The sequence below is a fragment of the Brachyistius frenatus genome, unplaced genomic scaffold, assembly GCF_029030835.1.
Source record: "Brachyistius frenatus isolate BFR_SWC_R1_liver_20210118 unplaced genomic scaffold, ASM2903083v1 Contig_348, whole genome shotgun sequence".
Classification (NCBI taxonomy): domain Eukaryota; kingdom Metazoa; phylum Chordata; class Actinopteri; family Embiotocidae; genus Brachyistius; species Brachyistius frenatus.
The window spans coordinates 76017-90815 of NW_027210947.1; the positions used below are offsets into that span (position 1 = coordinate 76017).

At 39.5% G+C, this 14799-nt stretch overlaps 1 protein-coding gene across 1 annotated transcript in view; it reads left to right on the forward strand.

Moving 5' to 3' along the window:
• cnih3 (cornichon family AMPA receptor auxiliary protein 3) overlaps positions 1-14799 on the forward strand; it is an 83940-nt gene that overhangs the window by 15415 nt on the left and 53726 nt on the right. Inside the window, 1 exon segment of the mRNA XM_069723852.1 lies at positions 2960-3028. Coding sequence (XP_069579953.1) covers positions 2960-3028 — 69 coding nt within the window.

Here is a 14799-nt window from a genome sequence, read left to right on the forward strand (position 1 = left end):
GAGGTATTTCTACTACACTTGCATGTGTGTGTCTCTATGGAGGAGTGTGTTCTTGTGCACAAATACGTACAGTGCTTTCGTGTATGCGCGCGCGTGTGTGTGTGTGTGTGTGTGTGTGTGTGTGTGTCTGTGTGTCTGTGTCTGTGTGTGATCTGGTCGCCCATGAGGAACAGCCTGGGGAAAGCTAACAGTGTAACAGAGCAAGGCAATGAGCCAGGATCACTATTAGGATCCACTGGGAAATAACATGTAAAGAGCTGCCTTTCTGTGTGGGGGTGAGCTCAGGGAAATAACTCGGGATCGGCGCAAACCCCTGTCATCTCTTTGATGTCAATTCCCCATACACATATATTCACATGTATAAACACACATGGCACTGCTTCTTCTCTTTCTTGCTCATATAACACACAATGCATGGATAACATTTTCATACTACACAAACCATAATCCAATTTTACTTACTCTGCACACACACATGGTGATGTGCTCACGCTGCACTCACATCTTACAGTTCTCTGATGGTACACACACACTGGAGACAGAGTTGAATTCCCACCCGAGGCCCAGCCAGCCAAGCAATGACATGTCTTTGTCGTGCCTCAATTGCATGGCATGCAACATCAATGCAACTGTTGCGTAGTTTCTCTGCAGTTCATCATTAATTGACATTGAGAGTTATCCCACAATGATGCAGTGAATGGATAGCAAGATCTAACAACGTCAATCCAAGAGGTTCTGATTCAAAAATTTGTTGGCAACCTGATTCACATATTCCATTCAAATATATTAACACTCCTTTACCAGCCCTACTTCCACTTTCATCAGGTCCGAATCTTCCAGACACCTTTTACTCAATCCTTTAACATTGGGACAGCAACATCTGCTCCAAGCAGAGAGAATCCCATATCACCTTATGAAGGTAATGGTCTTATGGCTTTCCAAAGCTGCTCTACACCTGCCACAACATCCAAGACCTTGGCAACGTTCAGTCATCTCTGCTTTCTTAGGAGGAATTTTTTGGGGATCTGTGAGGCCCGAGTGCTGCGGTTGAATCTCAATCAAGCCTTCACCAAACTGCAGTCTCTTACCCAGCCCCATCGCCTTTACATTTACAGAAATGGCAGAGGCCATGGGAGTAAATTTTTTGTTGGATGCTGTCTAATATATTGTAATTTTAGTCATGTAGACTTTATCTTTTCCCTCTGTGTCTTTACATTTCCTGCGTTACGTTATTCCTGTTAGCTTGCTAAATTGTTAGCCTGTGTGGCTTCTAAACGTCGTCCATGTTGCCGTTGCTTAGAAACGGTGTTTTTACAACTTAACCACTTTAATGCCGAGCATACGGTGCACTCAACTTCCCATGTTGTAACCATGAGCTCAAGAGTTCCATTCGAATGCAGCATTAGTCTGCATTGTCCTCACATTCTGTGCCAGCTTTTTGTAGTACTTGTGCTGTTGAGTGAGTTTACCAGTGTTTTGACCTTTGCTTTATTATACCGACATCGAGTTTTTCTCTGACCCTTCTGTACTGTCAACGTGTTTACCTGGTTTTGACCCTCGACTGTTTGACTGGATTTTATTTTTGGATCATCCCTCTCTGTGTTGCCTGTATACACCTTTTGCCTCGTAAAACTGTGAACTGTACTAGTGTGCCTCGAGTCGTGCTGGTGTGTCCTAAACCTGAATTGATACAAGTCATTGTGGTTATTTCAGCTGTGACAAGTTCTCCACTGTTTTGGGTTCTGCTGCTGGAAAAACCAAATAATTTTATCATTAGCTTTTGGATGTTAAGGCCACTCTTTTCTTTTCTCCACTTATGAACACAAGCACTAAAACAGAATGTTTTCAAAGTGCAGTGCTTGTAAAATCTTCTAGTCTTTTAATGTGAAAATTTGGCCCGATAAACTACAATCTAAGCCAGGGGAATGTAGTTCAAGTAACATTATAATTTGTCACCAGTCCTAAATTCTCTTGTAAATGCTACTTTCACAGTATGTTTACTTGTGTCCCATTCGGAACTCATATTGTATGCGCTCACTTTGTAATTATTATGCTCCAGTTTCAGCCTGTTTTAATTCTTAGGGCTTCAAATACTGACAATTTTTTCACAACCGTTCACATCATAGAGATATGCGCAAGGTGCCTATTGTGTTACGCATTCGTCATGACGAAGTGGGTCACAAAAGGTTGTGTGATGAAGTACAAAGTCCACGCAGGGAGGAGGTTGGTGGTGGTCAGATGGAACAAACACAGGACTCTTAGATAAGAGAGTGGTGGTTGATGATAAAGCAAAAGTCAACGTGAATTTTAATTAAAGCAATCTAAAACCATGACATTTCCGTAACCCTAACCAAGTAGTTTTTGTCCCAAACCCTAAACAAATGGCATCTGTGTCACATTTTACCCAAAACATGATATTTTCCTAACCATGACCACGCAACTTTTGATGCATAAACATAAAGCAACTTGTACGCCCATATGACACACCGAGAGGCACAGCAATAAAAGGCTCTTAGAGTCTTGTGTGTTGCCAAGGGGCATCACTTTACGTCCTACATGAGACATGATAGGCTTTGCTAAAACGTCAGTATTCGATGCCCTGGGAACAGCCTTATTTGACGGACTGGGAATGAGATCATGTTGCCAGTTCTGCTTTTGAACCATCTGATGCATAAATGGCACAATATAAACAGACCTCTTCATCCATGTATTTATTTCATGGTAGCTGTAAGACAGCAGTTCCATCCAGAGGCAAAACAGGCAAATCATTACCTGCTGTCACTTGTATCCAACCTGCCATGAACAACAGAAGTTACACTCCAACATACCTCTGTACATAAATCTGTACACTGCAGCTGCAGGCACTAATAATCCTCTTTCACATTGTGAAAGTTTGTTCCTTACTACCCTTCTATATTAATGATTATACATTCATCACTTTTTCTCCTCTTTCTGTCAGATAACAGCTTTTGATGAGCTCCAAGCTGACTTCAAGGTGCCAATTGATCAGGGCAATCCACTTCATGCGGTAAGTTTGCTTTCGCTATTTTTATTTAATCATAATCATCAACATTTTCTTTTGATGATTCTCTTATTTTGTTTATGGGTCGTTGGAAAAAGTGGAAAATACCACGTACATTGACAGAACATTACAATTTAATCTCCATCTTTCCCATCCCATCCCATACATATATAATTTAAAAAAAGAGAGAAAAAGTGACAAACCACCAACATAGATAAATATGTAATCTACTGTAGTCTGATCCTGCACATGCACTTGACAACATTAACACGTAACATATTTTGTATGTAACTTCCTGTACTTTTTGGTCTTGAGTGTTTGATGCCAAACGCAACCTGCATTTTTTAGTGCTTTCTGTAATGGTCCTAAAGGAAGCACGGTCCTCTACGATACAGGCAATGTTGCGTATTCCATGTCTGAAAAGACCTAAAGCCTGAAAAACACACCTTTTTTTTAGGCCTCTGCTCGAAAATTGCATACCCTTAATAAAAAGAGTATATCTCTGCAACCACAATAAAAAATTATTAAAAAAAAATATATTTTTAATAATAAAGGGAGATGTGTACCAGTATATATGTCCATCTTTTAATAATAGCTTTGCTAAGTCTTATCCCTGGTCCCCAATTGGGGGCATTTAGGGCTTAAAGGGTTAAGTCATACACATTAGGACACATTGTCGATTTAAGAATCCACCTAACGTGGAATTCCTGCCTACGAGGCTTTGAGGTACTAAGGACCACTAGAGATGGTCACGGATGAAGTAAACGTGCAGTCATGTAGGTCATATAAGGCATTTGAACAAATAGACATTGTTCATAATTTCCTGTGGTATTCTGCCGGTGTCCAATGTGTAGACATGCACACAAGCAAATAAGTTGAGTTGTATCTCGACAGTGTCAGGACTGTGTCAACACAAATCAGGTCTTCGGAGAAGAGGCTTCTTAAGTCATTTGCTCCCTATACTGATACTTTCCCCTTGTGCATCTGTTGTGTTTCAGCTGATGTGATGGGAGCAAATATCATGATACTGCCCAACCGGGACAGTGGATGTTGCATTTAAATTGGTTGTTGGTGGCCGATGTCTTACAGACCATTCTAGGACCGACTTTCTGGTTTTATTGCCAATGATTTCAGCAGGCTTCAACCCAAAACCATAAGGTGTACATGTTTTTTTAGTGTTACCTCTACAGATGCCTCTAAAACTCACAACCACAGTTCAGTTTATCCCTGATGTGATTTAAATGCTTTTTCAGCCCAATGCAGGGATTTAGGCTTTTCATGTTACTGTGTATCCAGTGTGCTATTTAAATAGGAACATTTATTTATTTCAGCTTACAGAATATTATGTTTTAACAATAGCAAATTCACAGGGTAATACACCAGCTTATACATCCATCCTCAACTCTCCCAGGCTGTCTGGTAAATAAATGGGATGTGCAGGGAATATTATAAATGTATAAATATATTCATAAATGGAAGTGTAATGAGAGACGCAGTTCCACGAACTGAGTGTCTTTGAGTGTTGGCCCAGTAAAGGCTGCTGCCAAGAGTTTATCTTACCCCGATCTGATCTCTTTCCATTACCTTTTTCTCACAAATTCTCACAGTGAGTAAACAGGCAAATGTGTTCTGCTTCATCACTCTTCCAAATTGCCACAGCAGCAATCAGGAAAAGTGGAGAAAAATGTACATTAGGGTTTTCAAGCATGGGAAAGCTTGCCCCCGGTGAAGTTGTTTTAGGATGAATTCCAGCCCTCTAAATCCTTCTCCCTTGAGTCTTTTGGGATTTTACTTACAGTTGGTTTTGAATAATGCATGGTGCTACAGTACAGCACCAGCAGTTAGTCTGAAGGTGACTTTGACTTAACAGTTCTGGACTGTATAGCTTTTCTTAAATATTGACTTCTATGCATCCTTGGGGATGAGCAGCAGAAGGGAGGGAGAAAAGTTCGAGAAGGAGGGAGATTGATGGAAAGAATTGCAAACTGGGTGAAAGAGAAGAGTTAGAGATGGAAGCTGGCAGGCGGAGAGAGGGAGATGGCTGAATGAGGATTTCTTAAGAGGCAAATGAAAATAATTCTTCAGCTTGAAAGGCATTTTCAAAACTCTGAAAACACTGCATTAGACCAGATTTCCCCACTCAGTACCACTTTCATATTTTGTCATATTTTGCATATCATTATGCATTGCACAATGTATCAAAGAACCCAGCAGGGGAATTGGTACAAAAGGTTCCATCTCATTTTCTCTTCCCTTTCCTTTCTTCTCTCAGTCTCCCATGTTTCTTTAACCTATCCTTCCCCCTTTCCCCTCTTGATTCTTACATGAAACGCATCAATGCAGCCCAATTTCATATGCGAATGTGGCCCTGAATCGTGTGATTTATTTTTTCAAAAACACATTCATTAAATAAATGTTAAAGTTTGAGCTACTCTTGAAGTTTTTAAGTTCAACTTGATATTTTTGTTTTTCAGTGGGTTCCCAGTGGCCCTGAAAAGCCTAAAAAGTTTGTGGAATGAGGAGAATTAATAGCGGATGAATAGAATGACTCAGATGATATACTTACTTTTAAAAAATAATACCAATTGGGGTTTCCTGATAGCAGAGAGGTGCAACCCTCAGTGCTTTGATGTATTAACTTTGTATTAATACACTGTAGTAGCTCTTCCACTTACTCTGACTCTTCTAGCTGACATTTCAATTCCTTTCAGCATTTTTTATCTGAAATTTTAACTATTCTCATGAATGACATTTAAACTGGACCCTTCAATAGTTACTCTCATTTAGCCTAATTTATTCCATTTATTATAATAAATTGCTGCTGAGGCAAATGGAAATGTAAAACACATTACTTCCTTAGAAGTTGTTGAGGATTTTCATTGAAAATGTACCTGGCATTGCTCATGTGTATTGTATGAGAAAAATTAATGTTAGCACCTTAGACTGTATATAAAAGTGGACGTAGCTTCCGGCTCCAAAAAATGAGGCAAATGCAAAAGTGCCTTAAACTGTAATACCACCAAGTGCCACTCGAGGTTGGCTCCAAAAAGCCCCAGTTTCCATAGACTCTCATTCAACTTCTCTCATATAATTCTCAGTCAATAACATTTTTCCACAAGTTTCCTGTATGTCATTCGCTAAATTCACTTCTCCAGATTTGTGTTCTGGCTGTCCATCTGAAAATTAGTATTAGCTAGTTGCTTGGTTCGCACAGATTTTAGCAAAAGAAAGATCCGTAGATATACAGACAAATGGAGATGAAAAAGTTAAATCTGATGACAACATACAGAATCTGATTGTCTTGTGCCTTTCTTACATTTCACTTTGTGTCAGTGTTAATAGTTTGATAATACTGCTTCTCATAAATTACTTCTATATTTCTTTGAGATAAAATTAGAAAACCTCCTGTCAGTTCTCCATCATCCTGCCTGTTTTTAAATCCAGGAGGTGGATGGTTTCATGTTGAATGCTGTAACCGGCCATACTGTAATTTTTTTTTACCTGTCTCACATTCATACACTTACAGAAATGATCCGCTCCTTGCATAATCTTTCCCAACCTGCTTTCCCTCCTTCCTCTTTTAGTCTCTGTCTTTCTTCCTTGAAACCAGGCAGTCTCATTAGCAGTTTCTGTCAGCCTGCTCCCTCGGGGGGGGGGGACTCTTCACAGACACACACACACACACACACACACACACACACACACACACACACACACACACACACACACACACACACACACACACACACACACAGGTGCCATCTCTCTATCTCTCTATCAATCTGTACCTCTTGCACCCAAATTTGCAGCAAACTTTATCTAAAACTCTCTGGCACCTCTCTTTCTCTCTCTCTCTCTCTCTCTCTCTCTCTCTCTCTCTCTCTCTCTCTCTCTCTCTCTCTCTCTCTCTCTCTCTATCTATCTATCTATCTATCTATCTCTCTCTCTCACACACACAAACTCATACACACACACACACACACACACACACACACACACACACACACACACACACACACACACACACACACACACATACACACATACACATACACATTAAAATCTATAGCAGCAAGTTGTATTCAGGCAGCTGCATAGCAAAACATGGTTGCTGAGAAAAGTGGGGCCTTTTTTGCTGAAGGACCTATTATAATTGATGTTCTGGTTGATTTCAACAACTTTGGAGATTTGTACATGTTTTATCATTTTGTGGATGTGTTTTAGTCTGTAGTCTACATGTGTTGTCCATGCATATTTTACGTGTTTCACTGTAGTCTAGTGAATCTGCATCTAAACTACTGTTCCTGTCATGTAGCTAAGAAACCACATAGGATTTAGTTTCGATTACCAAATTCAACTTCATTTTTTGGGATATTCCTCCTTTCAATGTTAAGACTCCTTTTGTTTCTCTGGTGTTCACATTTACTCCAAAAGCTTTTAGAGTTTAACTGCCAGTTTTTCATTTCATACATTGAAAATGTGGTACAAAATTATTTCCGCACTTTCACATCAACTGTCACTTTCAGCCCAACTTTGACAGACATTTCAAATCCTTTCAGTGTTTCAACTTCAACTGAATCTTCAAATTCTTTGTTTTCACATTAAGCACTTCCATTTCAACTGGAACTTCAACTTCATTGTTTCAAATGTTTCACTGACAGTTTTGCAGTTCATAACGTAAGTTGGCAAAATCTTTCAACACTTGAACTTTAACTGAGCTCAACTTCATCTGACTTCAAATCCTCTCAGTGGTTGAATATCAACATAATCCTCAACTCCTTTTAACATTTTCACTTTAACTGGCACTTAAACTTACTCATAAAGTTAAATTGCCACTTCAACTTCAGCCAGTGTGAGCACGTTTAGCACTTCCATGTAAAATGCATCCTCATTTTTTTTTTTTATTTCAAGCAACTTTTTTAAAAATGCTTTCACACATGCACTGCAACCCTGATCGAGATATTAGCTGTAGGAGCTGTATGCTGTGATGTAAATGTCCAAATCATTTAGATCGCATAATAAACTTTAATTTGCCAGCTGTGGCGTACAGGCTCCTTGTAATGTCTGAACTCATATGAAAATAGAACAAGTCACTGTCCAAAGAATTCACAGTGAGGGTTGGTTACCGTTTCTTGTATTTCCACTCCTGAGAATGTGTCTGACGCAACTTCAGACCTGATTCTCTGAACATGGTCTGTAGTGCATTTTAAGGAAAAAAAAACATGTACAGATTTACTGTATTTCTCAGTGTTTCAACTGTAGGTTTTCAGTATGAAACCATTTTCTTTAAAAATTCAACTTTATTTTTTCCTCTTTGACTTCTGCCATCTCACAATAACATGTCGTAACTTTGAAACAAACAGGACAGGGGAATTAATTCTCACAGTTAATTCTTACAGCTATATTCGCAGAGTTCATATATACATTTTACAGAAATAATTTGTTTGTATTGCAAAAATTATACTGGTCAATTGCTGGTTTTACAATTTGCACACAACAGAGTTAAAGATAGTTTTTTTTTTCTGGTCCATCTTAATATTATGTTCTTTGTTCATTAAAAATGTTATCCAGTTCCTATCCAAACAGGCCATGAAGGAATTCATTTGTACCATGATTACATTGTTAAAGATGGTGGGAGAAAATGTACAGTTCTTCCTATATGCTAAAAAGCATTTTAAAGTTAGGCTGACGTTAATGTGAGGCTACAGTCGTGGCAGTTATGGCAGTGGGTATCTTTGTCCTGGCAACTGCATGAAGCTTTATTGTACAGTCCCAGCAACAAACCAACATGTGCCTGCCAGGATGTATCATTCCTCTTCCTCAGCATGAGAACAGTGCCTGTAGAAACATAAAAAGAGGCTTTGGAAGACTTGATTTGCCCAACACTGACTGCTGAAGCCTTATCTTAGCTTTGGTAGAATTTGAGAAAACATTGTTGCACAAAACAAGGCCTGTGGTATTTGTGCCTCATGTTCACTACAAAGGGTTTGCTTCATGGCCAACCAGTGTAGATTGAAACTTTTTTTTTTTTTTTCTTTGTGTAATTCCTCATCCTGTGACCATTCAAATATCCTTTTCATTCCACTGGAATATGGGAGGCAAAATCCACAACATCTTTCTGTACAAAAAATAAATTTACTCAGAAGAAGTTAATATAAGGCTTCAGCGGTCAAACATTTTGAAAATCTGTCAGTTACTATATATACGAATGTATATGATCTGAATATGATCTAATTTATGCTGTGGCATCAGCCCTTTAGACTCATAAAGTGAGAATAGCCAACTAGCAAATAGCATAGAAAAAACTGAATAAAAACTGTGTTTTACATTTAGAATGCAGCATGATGTCTTACTTGAGGCTTAGTCACACAGGAAAATCAGATCACGTAAGTGAAATTGTTAGCCATTAATCAAGGTAAAATTGGAGAATATGCTCCACTTTTTTCAACTTTGACATGCTGTCTTAACACATCATGTGTTCAATCAGTTTGTAATTTTGAAAGTTCCCATTTGGGAATGTTCCACTTCCTAGTTGACAGTGTTCACAAACAGCCCCGTGTCCTATTTCTCCTGTCATAATACTGAAAAGTGACAAATAACCTTGTCATCATCCACACAAACCAACACCAGGACGAAATGGAGCTCTGGAGTTTTATTTGTACACTTCATTCCTACTTGTTTTGTTGTACTGCCCTTTACAGCTATGAAACTAGTGCTGTATTCCAAATGGCTTACTTGTGTACGAACACCCTATTTTGACTGCATAAGTGCGTTCACACAGTCCAGTACAGAAACATGCAGTGCAGTACAAGTAGCAGGATGATGCACTTAAAATGGTCCAAAAAAGAAGTGTGTAACACTGGACACTTTTCACTCTAAACACTCGCCATCTTGGTTATGTAGCAGGAAGGGGACACTAACTTAAAGAATTATCAAATAAAGCCGTCGCAGGCATTTGCCACTGTTCCTGAACACCTCACAAAAGTGTTTATTTTTCCACTACTGCTGCTGGACAGAAGCCATCAGTGTGTTAAACGGCAGGCACAAAAACACTTATATTTCTGGAAAAAATAGTCAAAAATAATTTAAAAAGAAATTGGCGGGGGATGTATTCACATGCTGAGGTTATTTCCGGTCTATGCGGAATGGCAGTGTGTGATTTGAAACAACACTAATCTGTCAAAATTCCTGCACTATACAAGTAACAGTCCTAATATGTAAGATCACTATTTGTTGGTGTCCTAAGGGAAGTATGTCATTTGGAACACAGCACCGGTAGTCAAGTCTGACTTTTCACCTTATTTACGGAACAAGTACACTTCTATTGTAGTTTTTTAGCCATGTATAAACACAGTTATGCACCCATTATCTAATGCTCCACAAAAAAAAGGTTACGTTTTTATAGACAGCCATGATTTCACGCAGATACACAACACTCTCCCACATGCAGACAAACAAACACAGATGTCCTGAGATGAAAATACACTTCAGTTTTCATAGCATTGTTGCCTTTAGTGTATTGTGTAGTTTCGGCTGCTGGCATCTGTTGTTTGTGTGACTGTTACACAGAGCGGCGCGGATGCACTCTCTTACATATTCACTTGCACTCTATTATGAAGGAATGAAGCTATAGCCGGGAGCTATAATTTTGGAATCAGAGAGATAACTGAGGAGAGAGATGAATGAAAGAGAAACTGGGTGCTTTTTTTCTTTTCTTTTCTTTTTTTTTACGAATTTTAATGTTTTTCATCAGCATCCCACCAAGGACATCAGCGCAAGTGATGACAGTTTCTGTAGCCTCTTCACACCCTCTCCTTAAATCACTCCATCTCCCTCGCTGCACCATGCCTGTCTCCAAATCTTACGTCTCAGTCTTACTTCAGTCTAAGGGGAAATTTATCTTACAGCATTTAAACATTGCGAACACACTCTTCCATCTATAGAGGTTTATTGTTCAAGCTGTAAATTTACTCCTAAATCGGTCTACCTGGTTAAATCAAGGTCAAATTAAAATCCTCACACCATCCACCCTTCACAGCCCCACTTGTCATTCACCAAGCCATCACCTTCCCTTCCTTTTTGACTCTTGTTTATACTTCCGCGCCGCTCTCCTGGTTGTCAAGCAAATTCTCGCTGAGTAACATTTCAAAGAGGCCTCACCCTAATTGCTTGCTAATGAGTAGACATTTGTGGCGGTAGAGGCACACGTACACCGACAAACACAAACACACAAGCGCTGGTTTGAGCCGAATATATTTTGCGCGTCCTCGTTCAAACCCGGCAGGAGATGAATGCGTGGGGGGGACGATGTTGTGCAGAAGCGAGTCGGTCCGGTCCTTGATTAGGTGCACAGTCTCGACCAGAAATAGACATTAGCAGTGGAGATAATTGCCTATCAGACCGAGCCTTTCATGGCTGTGTGGTTTGTTTTCGTCAGAGAGACAGGAGTATGTGTGCATGTAAATCTATATACTCAGTGGTCGAGGTCACACTGAGGACAGAAGGAGGGGTTACATTTCTTCGTTTTGAAGAACATGAAAGACTTCCTGTTTCACGCTGTTGAAATCTATAATCCACAAACCTGAATATAAATTCTGCCCGCGACCGCACTTTTCAGCTATACCTCCTCCCAATCACAGATTCTCCTTTTTTTTTCTGCTGTACATTGCACATAAAAGTCAAACTTTCCCTCAGCTGAAATGGATTTTCCTTACACTCTGAAACATTTGAAACAATAAAAAGTTTCCTTTAAATGCTTCTGTGGAATGAGGTAAACTCCCATGAGGCCTTTTTGGGGAGATGAGAGACAGAAGAGGTGGAAGCAAATCGAAACATGCACATACACAAGAAATAAATGTGACAAAATGATTCAGTGGTCACCCACATTTTTAAACTATCTTTCACTTGTTTCCTCCTATCTCTCTGTCTCTCACTATTGTTGCAGTGGTATTACCTCAGACTTGTTTGCCGCCTCCTACCCAGGAACCTCTGGTTTCATTATTTAGAGCACAACCATAAATTAATCATTCTCCAGGAGAAACCTCTGTAGCAGTCTGTACTTCATAAAAATAGCAATCAAATATTTATATGTACATGCTCATCAATGCATATGTAGGAAAATGTTATAAACGCCCCTTCAGCATTTGCAGAACAGAAATGCATTTGACTTTGAAATAACAATGAGACAATGCCACAATGAAGTAAATAACATATCATCTTGTAACAGCAGTGAACTTGAAGTTCTTGGATATATTACACGCCTGTGTGAAGAGTCGATTCTTGTTGTCAACATGTTGGATTCAGGAGAAACAGGTTGCTGTAAAGAGGAGCGGCTGTGATGAGGGATAAATAGTTATGGCCAGATGACTGCGTTGGAACATCTTCAAAATGACAAGACTTGTGCAGTGCTTCTTGGTCCACTATTGGTCCAAGGAAGGATAAACCATGATGTGGTGACAGGGTGTTGGGGAATGTTCTGGAACAAGTCAGAACCTACAAATTACAGGACTGAAAGAATGTGCTGCTATCGTCTTGGTGCCTGATACCAGGACACCTTCAGAGGGCTTGTAGAGTCCAGGCCTCGACAGAGCTGAGCTGTTTTGGTGGCACACGAAGGACCAACATTTGACTAGGCTGGAAAGGTCGTCATGTTTTATCATTTTTATATATTCTCTGTTTAAAAATGGTTTGAGAAGAATAACACCACTATTATATCTGTACTTTAAAAGCAGCAGTAGTGGAAGGAGCTGTATGTTGGGAAAGTGAATTGTGTTTGCACAAAGAGAATTACTCAGCCAGCAAACACAATAACATAAACATTGCTTTGAAGTTGTGTTTCTGGCCACCTGGTGAATGTAAGTCCAATGTTCACCCTTCTTGTAGATCTATTTTGGTCCAACTCCTTGCTGCGATATAAACCAACAAGTTGCTAATCATGTCTACCAGCTCTTTAGAGATGGGCTGGCAGCATACAGTCAGGTAAATACTTTTGAACAGAAAACACAAGGCTGATAAGAGCATGAGACTGACGTGAATGTAAATATGACTTGGACATTTTTAATTACAATAACTGAGGATATAAATGCCATATTATCTTTATATTTAATGCACAAACATGAGGTTGTAACAATCTTTCTGTAAAAAAGCAAATGTTTCAATATTCTTTTAAAAACTATTTCATTAAGGGCCGAGATATTGTGAGAGTGAAAGGCTAAAGAGGTATGGTTACTCAATCACAAGTCCGTTGTAGAAAGTAATCTTTAATTCCGCATACAACAACCCTGCAGGTCTCATGTTTAGTCTTTGGTGACGGCAGGCTAGGAGTACAGCAGCACTGCATTTAGAAGCACAGTTAGGGTGAACAGGTGTCCCACTTCATGTGGGTCTGCACAGCATTTTTATAATTTGTCCAGTGTCCACACAATGTCCCAAATGTTTTCAACATTTCTAAAATAAGGAAATACGGCTACAACAAATACATTTCCACTGATGAGGAAACAGTAGTAAAATAACTTTTGTTTACCAACTGCACAGCATCCCAACCATGCAGCCCAGCACACTGATGTAGTCAGCACCACATAAGACCATCTCCTGTAAAATGTTAGCTTCCTTTTATGCTCACTGTGTTTACTCGGTGTGGTAGTTTGGACAGCTGCATTGAAATAAAATATAATTGTTTAGTCTACTGGCCTGGCCTGTTATCTGAAAAGTCTGGTTGTGTGTTATGATGTTTGATTTTAGATAGGAATAGAAACATTTTAGACTACCTCTCAGCCCTGGTAACGTGTCCCACATCCCCTAGTAGCCCTCACTGTATTGCACATCAAGGCACTTCTGCATTGGCTTCCCTTTACAGATAGAGATAAAGACAATGTTCTTTTTTTTATATATATACAGTCTGTGGTTTAAAATTGTAATCCCTGACTAATTTAGCTCCAGCAAAATCATATTTCATGGTGCTACTGTGTGTTTGAAATAACTGACGGACAGTTGCGAATTTACACAAGCCACCTCTCACTGCCTCCATACAAACAAACACACACACACACACACACACACACACACACACACACACACACACACACACACACACACACACACACACACACACACACACACACACACACACACACACACACACACACACACACACACACACCACTTTCTGCCTGTCTGAGCTTGTGGGAGCCTACGTCTGTCTCATACACACAAACTGCTGCTTGCCTGCTCCTACTGTCCTTCAGCAGGGGTAAATTCTTGCCGGCACATTTTTACACAAAAAAAACAAATTCATGAGCTTCTTGCCCACACTCAGCAATAAACATATGATGGAAAGAAATGCTCAGATTAAAAAAAACCAAGGCTCAATTTAGGCTAAGGTATAAAGATACAGATACTGCCCATGACTTTCAGTATATAAAAAGTAAATAACAATAAGCAGAACACTGCGCAGCAACACCCATAAATACAGTGTTCATAAGCAGCAAAATGTGTTTTCACTCCAATTATTTCAGCACATTTTCATGCATTTTAATCCTGTTTTTCTAGTGTGGTTACTAAATATTAGTTCAGCTTTAGACACACTGGCTTTGATGTTCTGCATGAGCCTAAATATATTTTCATATATTTTATCGTTCCCGTGGAGCCTCCGTTGTTGACGTTTTGCATGGCTCATAAGAGGCCCAGATAAAGTCAAACTGACTGAGTCAAAAGACACACAAACAGATTGACGATCAGATTAATATACGATTTTATAAGCAGCCAGAGGTGTGCATCCG